Raw genomic sequence first — 16,696 nt, forward strand, 5'->3', positions numbered from 1 at the left:
TATGGTGCAACACATACCCCAGCCATCTCAAGAAACTAGAAAGATTACAAAAGAGGGTACTACGAGTGCTGTCATGGTCCGGGTATAGAGCGCCCTCAAAGCCTCTGTTCCATCGCTTTGGTCTCCTGAGGCTCGCTGAATTTAACATTCATCAAAACGCATCAATTATGTATCAAGTTGTCAACAACATGAATCACAGACTGTCTGAGCTTGTCCCAGTCTGCCAACCACTGCACATCCACAACACAAGAAATAATCATCTTATATCTGGCAAGAGGAGAAGGCTCAATTGTGCTAGCCTAAGCATAGCATGCAGGGGTCCACAGATCTGGAACAAGCTTGACGAAAATCTAAAAATGACTAATACCTTTAAAACCTTTAAAAAATCACTGAAAGAGGAACTGCTAAAATCATATCTCTAATTAAAATTATAACTTAGGAATACAATTGTCTGTATTATGTATCTCTGTTATATGGCAGTTAGTAGGTAGGTGTGTAAACCTACCCACGTTGTATTGTTTTGTTTTGTTTTGTTTTTTGTTATTGTTTTTGTTGTTTATATTCTGTTTGTATCTGTGTTCAGGCTCCCTCCAAAAGCTTTAAATAGCTTCTTGGGAGACCTGGCACATGCACACAATTTGCGACATTGTCATCACATGAGGATACTCACATGTAAATGTATCGTGTGTGTGTGTGAATAAATTCATTCATTCATTCATTAATTCATTCGTTCATTCATTCATCACTGCCTAAGTGCCTTTGAGCAAGGCACGGAACCTCCGAAGTGCTCCAGGGGCGCTGCACTGCGGATGACCTCTCTGACGACATGCACATGTGTGTCATGAAATGGTGTGTCAGATCATTAATCATCTTCAACTTTTCATTCTGATTGGATGGGAAGTGGGGATTATTTCCCCCATGCAGTGCCCTGGGTAATCACTTCTCTTGATTAAAGGGACTCATTTATAGGCATTTAAAAGGGAGGAATATCCCCATGAAGATCATTTGGAATAGCAAGCCTTATCAGAACCTCCAGGCTGAGCAGAGTGTTTTCTCATTAACACTATCGTTCTCGCAATGTTTGGATTTTCTGGGTGGATTATGTCATTATGATGCAATCTGCCCAATCTAGAACAGGAAAAGGGAAGGCAGTCTGAATTCCATGCTGCCTATCGGGTCTCTATTGACCTCCATGGTAAAGGGTGATAATTTATATGTTCTTTGGGCCCTTGGGGACTGGACAAAGTAACGTTATGGTGTGGGGATGGCTGGTTTGAGTAGCCACACCTGCCTGGGTCTCGTTAATCAGACATGGGAGCAGATGTGGCTGCACACCTGTTGCACATTGAGGTAATCAATGTGCACATGTTCAATTAGCCATCCTCACACACAGTATTGAGCAGTAATGTGTTACTGTAATTATATTACTTTCCCAGTAACGAGTAAAGTAAGGCTTTACAATTTACAAAATAGTAATTATATTACAGAAGAATACGACATCTCATTTGATTAAGCATCTGACACGGCAGCACAACAATGTGAGGCGCCTATACAGCCTGAAAATACAAATAATTATTACCCTTGTGTGTTGTGTCATCATCACATACCGCAATATACTGAGCACACATTAGGAACAAACACATAATTCGAATGTAACGTTAGCGCCCACCACATCAAGTACGTCTACACAACATATAAGAGTTGTAGGTCGGAAATGATGGAATAGATTTACCAACAAAAAAGGTGTTTAGCCTGCTCATACCTTAATAAAAGCGTGGGGCAACACAAATAACTTGGCTCTGCTAGTATCGTGCTTCCATTCAAACAGACAGCAACACACGTCGAAGTCAAGTCTCACTTGCGTGATACTTCCGTCTACATACTCTGTCAATACCTGGCCAGGGTACTCCTGGGTCCCAGTGCCCCCCACGTTACACTATATGTCATGCACATGTATTTTATATGTTAATAAAATTGCATTTATCTATAGTCCTAATTCGGTCACTGTTTGATGTCACAAAGAAGGGTGTATCCGAAAGCTGTCTACAACATGTTTAACAGGTGATGAAAAAGTAAACAAACAATTAACTGTATTAGACTTTGTTAATGATGAATAGGCTTTACTTCAGATTAGGGCACACAATAGCATCTGCAAATGATTTATAGATGTTTTATGAATGTCTTAACAAATCATTTGTTGAACATGAACAAATAAATGGAGGTACAGTATAGTTATTTTTTCATATCCATTTTTCAAAGCATCTACAAATGTGTTGCTACACATTAAACAACATTATTTAATGAGGAACAAATCAAGTACAAACAATGTTGATAATGAGTTATAAATAATGTAGAACTAATTTGTAAATGTTATACAAATATAGTTATAAATGATTATTTTTTTGGTCCACTTTTTCTCCTTGTTTTTAAATTTTTCTCCCATCCCAATTTCGCCTCGCCAATTCTCCCTTCAATTCTCCCCTCCCCTGTCTCGAATGTTGCTAGACTATGCCTCCCACTGGTCGGCTGCAGTGAGGACCAAGCCTTGCATCACGTGTCCCCTCCGGTACACGAGGAGGCAGCTGTCGCATCTTTTCACCTGAACAGCGCGATCTCTCAGTGGCGAGGAGTAACACGTGGGAGGCTCACACTGCCCCCAATACTTCCTGATTCTGCTGTACAGGCGCACCAACCGACCTGTAAGATCGCTGTCCACAACGTCCAATCCCCACCCACCCCTAACACAGCCAAGCCGGTAGCAACGCCGAGAGCTGGGCTCAATACCAGCATCTCCTGCGTTAGTGGCGAGTGCCTTGCCCACTGCGCCACTTAGCCGCCCCAAGTTATAAATGATTTAATAATAATTTACGAATGTATATAAATGATTTGTTCATGATTAGTTCATTATCTACAAATACCTTATAAAGGTCTTATAACTCAGTGTTATTATAAAGTGTTACCGGAAATACTAAAGGATTTCATGAATGACCACTTAATTTAAGGGTCCCGTATTTCACTGTCATTGATTGCCTATCCAAAAAGAGCCTCAGTTAATATCAGACCAGCATCACGTCATCCACTCTGATTTGTGATCACCATGCCTCTTTTTGGGGGGGGGGGGGGGGGGGGCAAGCAAAAACTTGGGGAGTAAACCACGGTTATATGTTATAGCCTCGCAAGCCAGAACAAATCTTGCATGATTTCACAACGAAATAATCTTAGGACAAATTGAGGTTGCCCTTGTTTTCATTTGTGTCAAGATTACAATCAACATGAATAATTAAACCACAGTTGCAGCTGGTGATGAAAAATTTACCATTTCCTGTGGGCTGGATTATTTTCCTGGGAATGTCCTGCCAGACACCAGTGTTTAGAGCAGCACATGTAAAAGCATTCGTGAACTGGGTATACTGTAGGTGGAATCACTATTGTGTCATATCAATTAGGGATAGAGTGGCAGAATAATAGACTTTACATTATTCATTTAATGCGAATCCTCATTTCATTCATATGTAAAAGTCATGAGTCATTCTTTTGTTCCAAAAATCTTTAATAGTGAGTTTAGATCAAATAACATTAGAGCATCAAATAAATGCAGAGTCATCCGTTTGAACCCAAAGAACACTAGTAATGTTCAGAGCCACTGGCCAAATGGAAGAACACTGTTAATGCTCAGAGCCACTGGCCAAATGGAAGAACACTGTTAATGCTCAGAGCCACTGGCCAAATGGAAGAATACTGGTAATGCTTAAAACCACTGGCCAAATGGAAGAACACTGGTAATGCTTAAAACCACTGGCCAAACGTCCGAACACTGGTAATACTCAGAGCCACTGGCCAAATGGAAGAACACTGGTAATACTCAGAGCCACTGGCCAAATGGAAGAACACTGGTAATGTTCAGAGCCACTGGCCAAACGGCAGAATATTTTGTGTGCGGCCTGGTGATTCTTTTAATTCCACTAGACACTTTGGTAGGCAGCCAGCTTGCCCTTTCTATAAAGTACTTCAGGAGCAAAGCAATTAAATTTGCTGGTGACATTCTGAATCCACTAGCCCCTGTGGCTGCCTGGTTGACTAAAATCTTAAGATTCATGTTTTGTACATAGTAGCAGTTATATGACATTGTTCAAAACCAGCTGGATAAGGAACAAGCATTGATCTGAATGCTTTATGTAGCTTTATGTAATTCCTTCATAAATGAGACTGGTTCAGGTGTATATTTACATACAACTATATGATGTTTCCTCTCTGAGGACCTCACTGTATTCATAAACAACAAACAAAAGCTGGTCTAATTTTATTCTGTACAAATAAGCCAAGCCAGTGGGTCATGAGTCAACTGGAGTAAATGGAGACATTTTTAACAATTCTCTTTTTATGATAAAGCAAAGTTATATTCTTACAATGTGTACGAAGGTACCATTCGTAAGATCTTCGATAGTTTGATGACCATGTAGACTCAACCACATACCAATTACATGGAATAAGCACATAATTTAACTTAGCCGGCCCGTCAAAGTGAGGGCCATTTAGACTATTTAAATTACATGCTTATTACATGTAATGTTTATGTGGGTCTTTCCTGTTGAGTCTACATAGTCCTCATCCCAAACGGTTGACTATCTTACAATTGGCACCTTTAAGCAAAAGTACACACATGAAACAAAAATAGACACGTAAAGCAAAAATATAACAAAGGTCAAATAGACTTCCATAGATTGTTACAGTACAACACTAAATACGGTATGCAAAACCAAACTATTAACTATCTCCACCAGGTGGTAGCTGGTGTGTCTGTCTGCGTGTCCACAGAGAATCTCGCAAACTACAAGGCAGATTTGGATGAAACGTCGCATAGAGGCTGACAGCAGGCCAGTGATCTGAATCCTCTAAAATCCTCAAGTGTTTTATTCTAATGGAATTCCATTATTGTCTATTGAAATATTATATTCAGTATTCAGTATGCCTCCGGTAAGCAGCTCTCTGGCCCGTTTACAACTTGGACATGCCATAGTGAACTTTTGTCATTGATATACCTATGCATTAAAAACATTTTTGAATTAATTAATCTCCATCATTGTCCATTGAAATAAGCCCCGTCCCCTTTCATATCTCATGAACTATTTATCGTAGAGACTTATGGGAGCTGTCAATGAACTCAGTACAGACTACTACTTTCATTGGTCTAGGTTAACTATGCCCCTATGTAATAATCATGCCCCTAAGTGTGTAATCATGTGATAGTGTGTAATAATGTAACAGTGTGTTAGTGTAATACTGTGTAATAGTGTGCTAGACTAATAGTGTGTAATAGTGTCATAATGTGCTAGTGTATTAGTGTGATAGTTATGTTTGCCCCGCCCCCTACACTTAAGCCCTGCCTAACGTGTAGGCTACTGTCTGTCAGCTGTCCTTGATAGGCTAATGACTTGTCAACACAGTCTGGCTTTTCTTCTTTCCCACAGACAGTGGATGATCTCTGTGTATGTTGTGCAAGTGTGTTTGGATAGCTGTAATTATAATGAATGTTGAATGAATGGTCTCTGCATTTGTTAAATATTGTAGACATGTTTGTTTTCTCTGCGAGAGAGAGAGAGAGAGAGAGAGAGAGAGAGAGAGAGAGAGAGAGAGAGAGAGAGAGAGAGAGAGAGAGAGAGAGAGAGAGAGAGAGAGAGAGAGAGAGAGAGAGAGAGAGAGGAAACATATGGCTGCTGCCTGGTGGAGATCTTTTCATATAAAACGTTTATCAATTTACATTTTTATAGCACACTTTTTAGTGCACAAACATCAGATGCATGTGCGCAAGCACGCGCACAAACACACGTACAAGCACACACAGGAGTTATATATTTTGCATATTCAAATAGAAATATTTTTGGATAAATTCTTCATTTTACCAGATCATTTTATTCCTGTAAAAGCTCAATCCATCCCAGGCACAGTAATATGGTAGTTCCTTTTGCAAGTATGTTACAGTAACAAGCCATTCTTAAGTCAGTAAGTACAGTAAAAAATACCCTTTCAACAAGTAATGTACCATGAGAAATATGTATAAAATTGTTTAATAATACTGCTTTTTAAGTTTTACCCAGATAGCTTTCCAGCTGTAAGTTCTAATGTCACTTGTCTTTCCTTCATGCAGGGAATCAAAATATATAGTGTAAGAAAAACCATACATTTTCTTATAGAAATCCAACTGTATAAACATTATATTAAGCTCTTCCTACTGTAGAAGAGAAAAGAGGGAAAATGAAATGAAATCTTTTCTTTTTGCTTGCTGCTTTTTTTGAAAATGATTGCTATAAAATGGCTCCGTGCGAGACTTCCTGTTTTGAGAAAGCAAAGGCAGAATACTTGCGGCTCTAAACCCCCTCTCAAAAGACAGATTCAACATTCCATGTTCCACCCTTATTCGACCCACATATCCTAAATACAAGCTTTACATTTCGGTGTATCCAGTCTCACACAGTCCCCCCCCCCCCCCCCCCCGTCCCAGGACAGGCTATACGCGTGTGGTGGAGTGGGAGTTGGGTAACAGGCCTGTGGAGCTGTAGCTAGCGGGCAGGGTGCTGTAGGGGTGCATGCTGGGAAGGTCCAAAAGGGAGTTGGGGATCATGGTGATGTTGTTGGGGGTCATCAGAGGGATGTCCTCGGGTGTGCGGCGCACAGAGATTGTGTAGTCCAGGCCGGGGGACAGGTGCAGGGGGTCGTGGAGGACATCGCACTGAGACAGACTCTGGTCAATGGTGGCGTGGCCGACGTTGTTGCCTTTAGCCTCGCACTGGGGACTGGAGCGCCGGGGCGCATCCTGCCGGCTGCGTTTGCCCTTGCGGTAGTAGAGGGCGGTGAAGGCCAGCACGTTGAGGAAGAGCAGGGACGCGCCCACGGCAATGGTGACGCTCAGCTCGGTGGAGTAATCCCTCGGGTTGGCCATTATTAGAGGACCCATCTCCTTCCCGTTGCTGCTGTGGGCGGTGGATATGGGGGTTCGCTTGGCGCCGGAAGTCTTGCCGTTGGACTGGGTGCTGTCCAGGGGCGTGACCTTGGTGGTGGTGAGGGTGAAGTGGCACACGTCGTGCATGCTGTAGATATGGGGCACCAGGTGCTTCCAGAAGGCCACCTTGGTGGCGCGGTAGTGGTCCCGGATACGAGGCTTCAGGCCAATGTGCAGGTACAGCTGATCGTAGGGGTTGTACTTGGACCAGGCCACCTCCTCAAAACGGTTGGCCTTGGTGTGGATGAACTTGGTGTCCTGGGGCACTGGCTTGTTGGGGTCCCTAAAGACATAATACATAATTATATTAGATGCAATTTTAGCATTCTAAATAGAAATGGATGGCCTGCTAACTGCTGTGCTAAACAGTGTCAGTTGCCTGCTGATTGGCATGTAATGGCACCATATCTCCTCAAGACCTCAGCATTTTCTTATTCATACAAGCTACTCAGCAACCCACAACCCACTCTGTGTTTTCCCCTACTGCTAGAGTCACCTTTCACAAAGGACTCATGTGAGGTCATCGTCGGTGGTCATCGTGTGATGTCATCGTGTGTGGTTATCATGTGAGGTCATCATAGGTGGTCATCGTGTGTGGTCATCGTGTGAGGTCATCGTGTGAGGTCATCATGTGAGGTAATCATGTGAGGTCATCGTGTGAGGTCATCATGCCAGGTAATTGTGTGTGGTCATCGTGTGAGGTATCACGTGAGGTATTCACATGAGGTCATCGCGTGAGGTAATCACGTGGAGTAATTGTGTGAGGTCATCGTGTGAGGTATTCACATGAGGTCATCGCGTGAGGTAATCATGTGGAGTAATTGTGTGAGGTCATCGTGTGAGGTCATTATGTGAGGTATCGTGTGAGGTCATCACGTGAGGTATTCACATGAGGTCATTGTGTGAGGTAATCACGTAGAGTAATTGTGTGAGGTCATCATATCAGTGTTCTAGGTGACTTTAACAAGGCTGTAGTGCAACCGAGCTGTTATTGGTGGACAGTCTCTACATTCAATTACAATGTCGCAGCATCAGTACTACTGATCAGTTCTGCATCAGATCATGGTGTGCATGAATATGCCAAAAACTCTTTCAATGGTCTTCTTTTTAAAAGGGAGTAGGAAGGTTGAGAGAGGGGACGGCAGGAAATACAGATTTAAACCATAGCAGCGTTACATTTGGTTCTAGAGGATGGTTATCTCTATACCATACCACTGCTTTTCTTAACTTTTTTTTGCTTTATTGTAAAATGTTGTGTTTTAATTTTTTTGCTCTGTTAAGCACTTTGAGCTGCATTCTATGTATGAAAGGTGCTATAAAAATAAAGTTAAATAAAAAAAGTATTATTATTATTACTCTTTCTGTCTTCATCTATATCTGTATCTATATTCCTATCTCTATAACTTCTGACAGAGCTCAATTGATAATTGAATGATATCATCGTTTAATGTAATTTGATGAAAGCGATGAGGTTGAACTGCGCTATTAAAGCAGCATCACGCTCCAGCGTGTTGTTCATACGGCAGCAGCACAGCGGTGATACGGTCACAAGCACAAGGCCTCTGGCTGCACTGATAGAAAGTATGACACACTCCCTGTCATGTGAAGTTACTTGTATCTACCGGGACTATTTTTAGAAGACTGTGAAGCAGAGCAGGTGCAGAAGTACAGTAAATGCCTCTCGCTGCTAGTCCACGCGTGGTGGGCTGGGGCAAGAACACAATGACTGTACAGAGGGCAAAACTAATTGTACATGAGGCGAAACAAACTGTTCAGAGGGCAAAACGAATTGTACAGAGGGCAAAACTAATTGTACAGAGGGCAAAACAAACGGTTCAGAGGGTAAAACTAATTGTACGGAGGGCAAAATAATATACATTTCTTACCCCATCTTTGACAGTGAATAACACCATGCTAACATTGACCAAAAGCAAAAAGATGATATTGAACTCATCCAGCACCTTCTTGAGATCAATTGTACTAAAAATCTAAGCAAATTACAGTTTTTCTCAATTGCTTTGGTGCATTTCTCTGATCAGAATTAAAGTTCTCATAACTGTTAGTGCATTTCTCAAAACAATTAGTACAAACTGCAAAACCTAGTTGATAACCTGCAGAAGCGTGTCACTTGCTCAAAATGGATAGTTCATTCCTCAAAAGCAAGTATCCATGTCAATGAAAGTGTCACTGTCATCAAAATGAAAAGTCCTGACACCATTGTTTATGAACAAGATAGTCAAATGGCTTTGTCATGTTTTCATTATGACAGATCACTCTATAAGTGTTTTCCAATGCAAAAAAGTCAGATATTGGTGACACTACCTGAAAATGCTCAAGACAGCACTATACACTATTTGCACAGCCATTTGAAATCTACAGTTACACATTACTGTACACACTGTACACATTGTAATATTCCCTCCTTGTTGGTCTGGGACATCAATGGTTGCTCTCTGTCCAATGGGATTTCTTCCACACGGTCTACCTTTTGCCAGATTGAAACCCGCCTCATCAACGTATAATGTGTGCAGTGGTTCCCTGGTACACGCTTTATCCCAGAAGAGAGAGAGAGATAAAAACTATAAACTTTTCCTGTGTAACATAATGCATTTTGGACAACATATTCTACAGTATGAACTGTCATGTAAGTGTACTGCATGGCACTACACAAAGTAACCAGTTTACAGCACTGAACATTAGAGTATGCATAGAACACATAAATGTTTTACTTGTGCATACTGGTGGCGGATCTCCTTCACTCTGTTCCAGTCAAATGGCTACTCATTTGTCAATTGTACTACAATTGTTTCATGCACATTTAATTTCCACTGAGCACTCTGTCAATTGTAGCGATTGAAACGGATTCAATATTCCCAAAGATATTGTCATCCTCTATAACAGCGCTTTGTATCTCTGTCAACCTTATGGCATTATTTGCAATCACCATTGCACAAATGGCTTCCTCTTGTTGCGGAGTAAAAAGGGGCCCTCTTCCACCTCTGCAAGGTTGTCTTGCGATCCTATGTGGTGCAGAGTAAAATTACAGTAATGTACAGCAAACATGAGATATACTGCTTTACAGTAACCCATATTACTGTAGTGTACAATAACAGTGCTTCCCACTTGTAAAATAATGCAGTACAGTACCATACTGTAAATATGGCAAATATTTACTGTAACACTACTGTACACTACAATACAGTAAATCCGTGCTGCAGTAAAGCTGTCTAAATGTAAAATGTAAAAAGTGACAAGTTCTTGTCCCACTGCAAGCTTCATGTATGACTCAATGGCAGTAGTGCAGTGCAGATTGTTTAGTGCTGAATTACTGTCCAGTATACACCTGCTCTCCCGACGAAATGTTTGAATACAGTAATTTAATTTACAGTGGTTCTCTCAACATTTGGCTGCACCCTTTGACCAGCCTCAGCCATTGTGAGGCCGTGATTGATAGATTTTGACAACTAGTTCAACATTTTTGTATGTAATGACTCAATCAATGAAATGAGGACTATTAGTTTTATAGGGAATGACTATTCAGCAGTCATAAGTATAGTTAATTTTGACTGGCATGACATAAGCAAATGATAATGTTATAAAACAGCAGATAATTGTATGAAAGCAATTGATGCATGTCCAAAAGCATTTGCAATTTGTTCGGAGGAATGAGAAACTGCTACTATGATGACAAATGACAAAATGTTGTGGAGGTTGAACTAACAGTTATGAGAACTGTAATTCTGATCAAAGAAATGCACCAAAGCAATTGAGAAAAACTGTAACAAAGGGCAGATCATTTACAGGGTTTTTTGTAGATACAGTGTTGAAGTCAGAGGTTCTATGTAGGATTGTTAGTAACTGTCTAACTGCATATATAACTGTTTCCACTAGAGGGCGCTCTAGCCACTCAAGAACACCACCAGGTGGCGAGTATAAATAGAGATGTCTCCTCCTACTCTACCTCTTTCCCCCCAGCCTCTCAGTGAGAGGAGAACTCTAGAACTGCTGCTCATACCATGTGAATGAATAAACCACACCAGTTAAAGACTAAAGATAGAAACCATGCCTCTTGACCACATTATTGTCGCCCTATAGCCGGATTCTGTCAACAGGTTATGGGCCCAGATAACGCCGGGGCGAAATAATAAGGGTAGCAAGCTTAGCTAAAGTATAGGCTAGGTTAGCGCCGGGAGCACCGCGTGGCTAGACGCTAGGCCAACAAGAGCTAAAGTTACGCCTACCATCAACGAAGAGGATGGAAACCAAGGGAAGGAGCAAATGGCCCTCATTCAATGGAAAAGCAGAGGACTACGAGCTCTGGGAAGAGCGCATGCTATGCTGCATGCACGGTGCAGGACTGAAGGAGACGATCCTGGCAGCCCCCACGGGAGACCTGACGGCGGAAGAGCAAGCCCTGGACGACCAGCGTAACGCAGCGCCACTGCTCGACGACACCAGCTTGGGGCTGATATTCCGCGACACTAAAGACAAAGGCAGACAAAGCCTGGAGGTGTTGAGAGAGCATTACATCGGGCGAGGAAGACCCCGAGTCGTGGCCCTCTACATAGCACTAACGGCCCTGAGGAAGGGGCACACCGAGACTGTCAACCAAATACGTCAACAGAGCGGAGCAGATCACAACGCCATTGAGGAGTGCAGGAGAAGCACCAAGCGATGGGCTAATGATGGCGATGATGATGAGGACTACCGGAGCTGTACAAACCGTTCACACTCCTGGTAACACACGGTTCAACGGACATGACGCTGGGACAGTTCAAGGCCAAGTTAAGAAACTTTGAGGCCTCAGAAGATACCCACCCAGCCGCCGCGGAGGCGGGAGAGAGGGTGCTAAAGGGAGACGCCAAGGGAGAGGACCAGGACCACGGCGGAACTGGCGTGTTGGCAATGCGGAGAGAAAGGCCAACGGAGAGGCGACTGCACAAAGACTGTCTGGTGTAGCTTCTGCAAATCCACGGGGCACACAGACAGAGCGTGCATGAAGAAACACGACCAGAGCGCACGATACGCGCATGGACAAGATGGCGGCCATGGACGAGACGGCGGCCATGGACGAGACGGCGGCCATGGACAAAATGGCGGCTACGGACAAGATGGTGGCTGTGGACAAGATGGCGGCTACGGACAAGATGACTGCTGTGGACAAGATGATGACAGCGGACACGATGGCAGCGACGGTTGACGTGAGACGGATCGAGACGACGCCCGGAGAATAACGGGACAAGAAGACTTTGCTTTCGGGGCGCGGACAGCGTGCATCGCCAGGCCGGCACAGCTGCAGCAGGCCCAGAGGAAGGGACTGATCGTGGACACAGGTGCGTCGTCCCATGTCATCAACGACAGGAGTCGGTTCAAGAACTTTGAAAACACTTTCCACCCGGAGAGGCACAGCATGAAGCGGGCAGACGGGAAGCGCATCTACGGGTTGGCGCAAAAGAGAGGAGAGGCACAGGTATGCCTCACGGACAGTGGGGGGCGCCGGCGTACAGTAACGTTAAAGAACGCTCTCTATGTACCATTGTTCCCACAAGGACTATTCTCTGTAATAGCTGCTACTGCAAGCGGTGCCAAGGTATTCTTCGATAAAGGTAAAAATGTTCTTGTAGAGCCTGACGGTACACCGTTTGACATAAAAATTTACCAGATAATGTATTATCTGCAAACAGAGTGTAATGACAACGACAAGTGTAATGATAATAATGATATGTGTAGCGTGACGGCCAGTCATGATATTCAGACATGGGATGAGATTATGGGTCATTGTAATTACGAGGATTTACTGAAACTGCAAGCAGTGACAGAAGGCATGCACATTGAAGGTGAAAAGCGTAGACCTGACAAAAATTGTGCAGTGTGCAAAACGGGGAAGTTTACGCAACCGAGAAACAGAAATCCCACAGAAAAAGTAAGGGTACCACTTGCATTAGTTGACACGGACCTAGCCGGCCCAGTAAGCAACGAGTCCATAGGAGGCTTTAGATATCTACAGTCTTTTACAGATGTGTGCACAGGGGCAGTGTTTGTTTACTTTCTCAAAGCAAAGAGTGACACACTCCAGGCCACGGAGAAATTCCTGGCAGACATAGCCCCTTATGGTAACGTAGGATGCTTGAAGTCCGACAACAAAACCGAGTTCACAAACAGAGAGTTCCAATCACTGTTGAGAAGGTACAAGATAAGACACGAGACATCACGGCCATATCCCCCACACCAGAACGGAGTGGCAGAGAGGGAATGGCGCACCCTTTTCGAAATGGCTAGGTGTAAGCTAGTAGATAGTAACTTACCTAAGAGCCTATGGCATCATTCGGTGCAAGAAACCGCTTACACCAGAAACAGGTGCTTTAATAAGCACTCGGGCACCACCCCGTATACAGCACTGACAGGAAAGAAGTGTAATCTAGCCAGAATGCACCGATTTGGATCAGTGTGCTATGCGTACCTGCAAGACAGGGGAAAGCCAGAGTCCAGATGTGTAAAAGGACTTTTTGTAGGGCACGACAAGGGAATGCCCCGCTTTCCTAGTTTATCATCCCGGTAAAAGGAGAGTGCAGAAACACATGCTAGTCAAGTTTGTCACAAAGACAACATGTGAGAGCGAGACACAGACAGAGGAGCCAGAGCTGGACTCCAGAGTAAGGTGTGTAGAAACAAAGACAACATGTGAGAGCGAGACACAGACAGAGGAGCCAGAGCTGGACTCCAGAGTAAGGTGTGTAGAAACAGAGACACATCAGCCCAGTGTACTTAGTACGGCCGTGCAGGCAGACAGTCAGCTACCCCCAGAGGGCGATGACGAGGAGCACCCGAGGGTGACGTCAAGTGCCCCAAGCAGTGGGAGGTATCCCTCAAGGGAACACAAACCCCCAAAGTATCTGACAGACTATGCCCGGAGAGGGAGTGACGAGGATGACAGTACACTTACCACCGTTGATTACTGCTACAGGGTAGTCAGTGGGGTACCCCCGACCTTTAAAGAGGTCACATTGTCCCCCGAATCAAGTAAATGGGAGAGAGTAAGGGATGAGGAGATGAGGTCCCTAGAGGACAACCACACCTTTGCTCCAGCCAAGTTACCAGAGGGCAGACAGACAGTGGGAGGGAAATGGGCAGTAGGAGTTAGATCATTTTGTGTACTGTACTGTGTAGGGACTGTCCTGCTCCACTAGGGGCAGGCTTTTCTCATTCACTAGGCTGGGGGCGGGGCTGGCTTTTCTAATTCACAGGAGCGATCTTTTCTACTCTACGTTGGCTTTGAGAGTTGTGAATGAATGAATGAATGAAAACTTTATTTAACAGATTGCAGAATGGGTACAATACAGTACGGCTCAATACATACAATTGTTAAGGGGATGCAGACCTGAGAAAGACGTTTGTCTTGTTTCCATCAGGGTCCCCCATTTTCAATTCATATAGACATTTATGACATACACAACATACATGACATTTATGGCATAGGGACATATAGGTATTTAGTACTGATACATTTGTAAATTGTGACATAACCGGTATTCAAATATACAGTACTGTTACCCCTAGATCCTGACAGAGTATATACATATGATGGGGATGGGACTGTACATTAGGAGGGGGTGGGTGGGTGGGAGAGAAATATACATACGGCGGGGAGGGAATATATACATGTTTGATTGATTGAATTGATTGAAAACTTTATTAACAGATTGCAGAATGGGTACAGTACAGTACATAGATGTAGCAGTAGGCCTACTGTCTATCTGTATGTCATGTATGGGGACCCTGATGTAAACAAGACGAAAGTCTTTCTCTGGTCTGCATCCCCTTAACAATTGTGTGTATTGAGCTGTACTGTATTGTACCCATTCTGCAATCTGTTAATAAAGTTTTCAATCAATCAATCAAAACAGCTCAATACATACAATTGTTAAGGGGATGCAGACCAGAGAAAGACGTTTGTCTTGTTTACATCAGGGTCCCCCATTTTCAATTCATCATACTGTGCAGGACAGTGATGCAACAGTAGCAGGACAGTGGATCACAGTGATGTACTGTAGCAGGACAGTGATGTAGCAGGAGTCAGGACATTGGATCACAGTCATGTACTGTAGCAGGACAGTGATGTAGCAGGAGTCAGGACATTGGATCACAGTGATGTACTGTAGCAGGACAGTGATGTAGCAGGAGTCAGGACATTGGATCACAGTGATGTGATCATTTTGTGTAGTGTACTGTGTAGGGACTGTCCTGCTCCACTAGGGGCAGGCTTTTCTCATTCACTAGGCTGGGGGCGGGGCTTGCTTTTCAATTCACACAGGAGCGATCTTTTCTACCACATTGTACAACAGAACTGCCGAGTCCCGAGGCTGGTAAGTGCTAGTTAAAATGTACAGTAGTGCACAAACTCTACGTTGGCTTTGAGAGTTGTATTATACTGATATAAAAGTTATGCTGCAGTGTAGGTTGTATGTAGGAGGGGGGCGGGGGGCTGCGTCGCCCACAGTATTTGGTTAACGTTACTGTGGGAAGTTATGCTGTAGGTTGTGTGCGGGGGGGGGAGGGGGGGTACGTCGTCCACGGTCTATTTAACGTTATGTACAGTAGTTGTGTTTGATTGATTGAAAACTTTATTAACAGATTGCAGAATGGGTACAGTACAGTACATAGATGTAGCAGTACTGTCTATCTGTATGTCATGTATGTCTGTCCTGATGAATTGAAAATGGGGGACCCTGATGTAAACAAGACGAAAGTCTTTCTCTGGTCTGCATGATGCATCCCATTAACAATTGTGTGTATTGAGCTGTACTATATTGTACCCATTCTGCAATCTGTTAATAAAGTTTTCAACCAATCAATCAAAACAGCTCAATACATACAATACAAGAGAAAGACGTTTGTCTTGTTTACATCAGGGTCCCCCATTTTCAATTCATCATAAACAGGGGTGTAAAAAGTACCCAGAAATTATACTTTACTACTACTATTATACTAAGTACACTGTACAACTGTACAAGCAAAACTGTACATTGGAATATTGACGAAACCATACTTGGTCATTTACTGTACATTGGAGGGGGTTGGGTTAGGACATTTACAGGGTCCAGTTTCGAATTGCAGTCTCCCGTAGTTGCTCTTTGAGAGTGGTTTTGAAAGTGGGTAGTGATTCACATTCCTTTACAGCAGGGATCAGCAACCTTTTTGATACAAAGTGCCATTTTAAAATGTTCTTGTTAACCAGTGTGCCATATCAATGTTAAGGTTAATTATGACACCACATCACAATGTAAATCTCCAACAGATCTGTAATTCTATTCCATCCATATAGGCAACGTGCATAGCAATAGTTTTAATAACCATTTTCCTCTCATAAATATATAAGAGAATGCTGCCGTCTTTATGAGATGCTTGCTTGCCATACCTGGACACATTCAGCCTTGTCTGCCTCATCCTTTAAAGTTCTCATGTTTGGTCTCAAAATGGCGTTTAACACTCAATGTTCGGCAAACAACAACAGACTGACCCTTCTCATTGGCTCTGACCATGAAATATCCCTGGTATATCAGTCAACCTACACTACCATAAATAACAGGCTGTGCAACTGCCAATGGCTGTGAAAGAGGTAACTGCATGGGGAGGTAACTCAACATTTCCAAAAAGGTTCCTCTTACACATTTGCTAGTGTGCCATGTTGGTTTAGATAAT

General features: G+C 43.3%; 1 protein-coding gene across 1 annotated transcript in view; it reads right to left on the reverse strand.

Annotated features, from left to right (window-relative positions):
* Positions 1-6,505: 6,505 nt before the first annotated feature.
* The window catches only part of LOC311233708 (neuroligin-3-like), a gene marked incomplete at its 3' end in the record, with an annotated part of 94,049 nt that continues 83,858 nt past the window's right edge, over positions 6,506-16,696 (reverse strand). The window contains exon 5 of the mRNA XM_084320704.1: positions 6,506-7,280. Coding sequence (XP_084176830.1) covers positions 6,506-7,280 — 775 coding nt within the window. The remainder of the gene's footprint in view (positions 7,281-16,696) is intronic.

The sequence above is a fragment of the Notolepis coatsorum genome (assembly GCF_963971535.1).
Source record: "Notolepis coatsorum genome assembly, chromosome: 8".
Lineage (NCBI taxonomy): Eukaryota > Metazoa > Chordata > Actinopteri > Aulopiformes > Paralepididae > Notolepis > Notolepis coatsorum.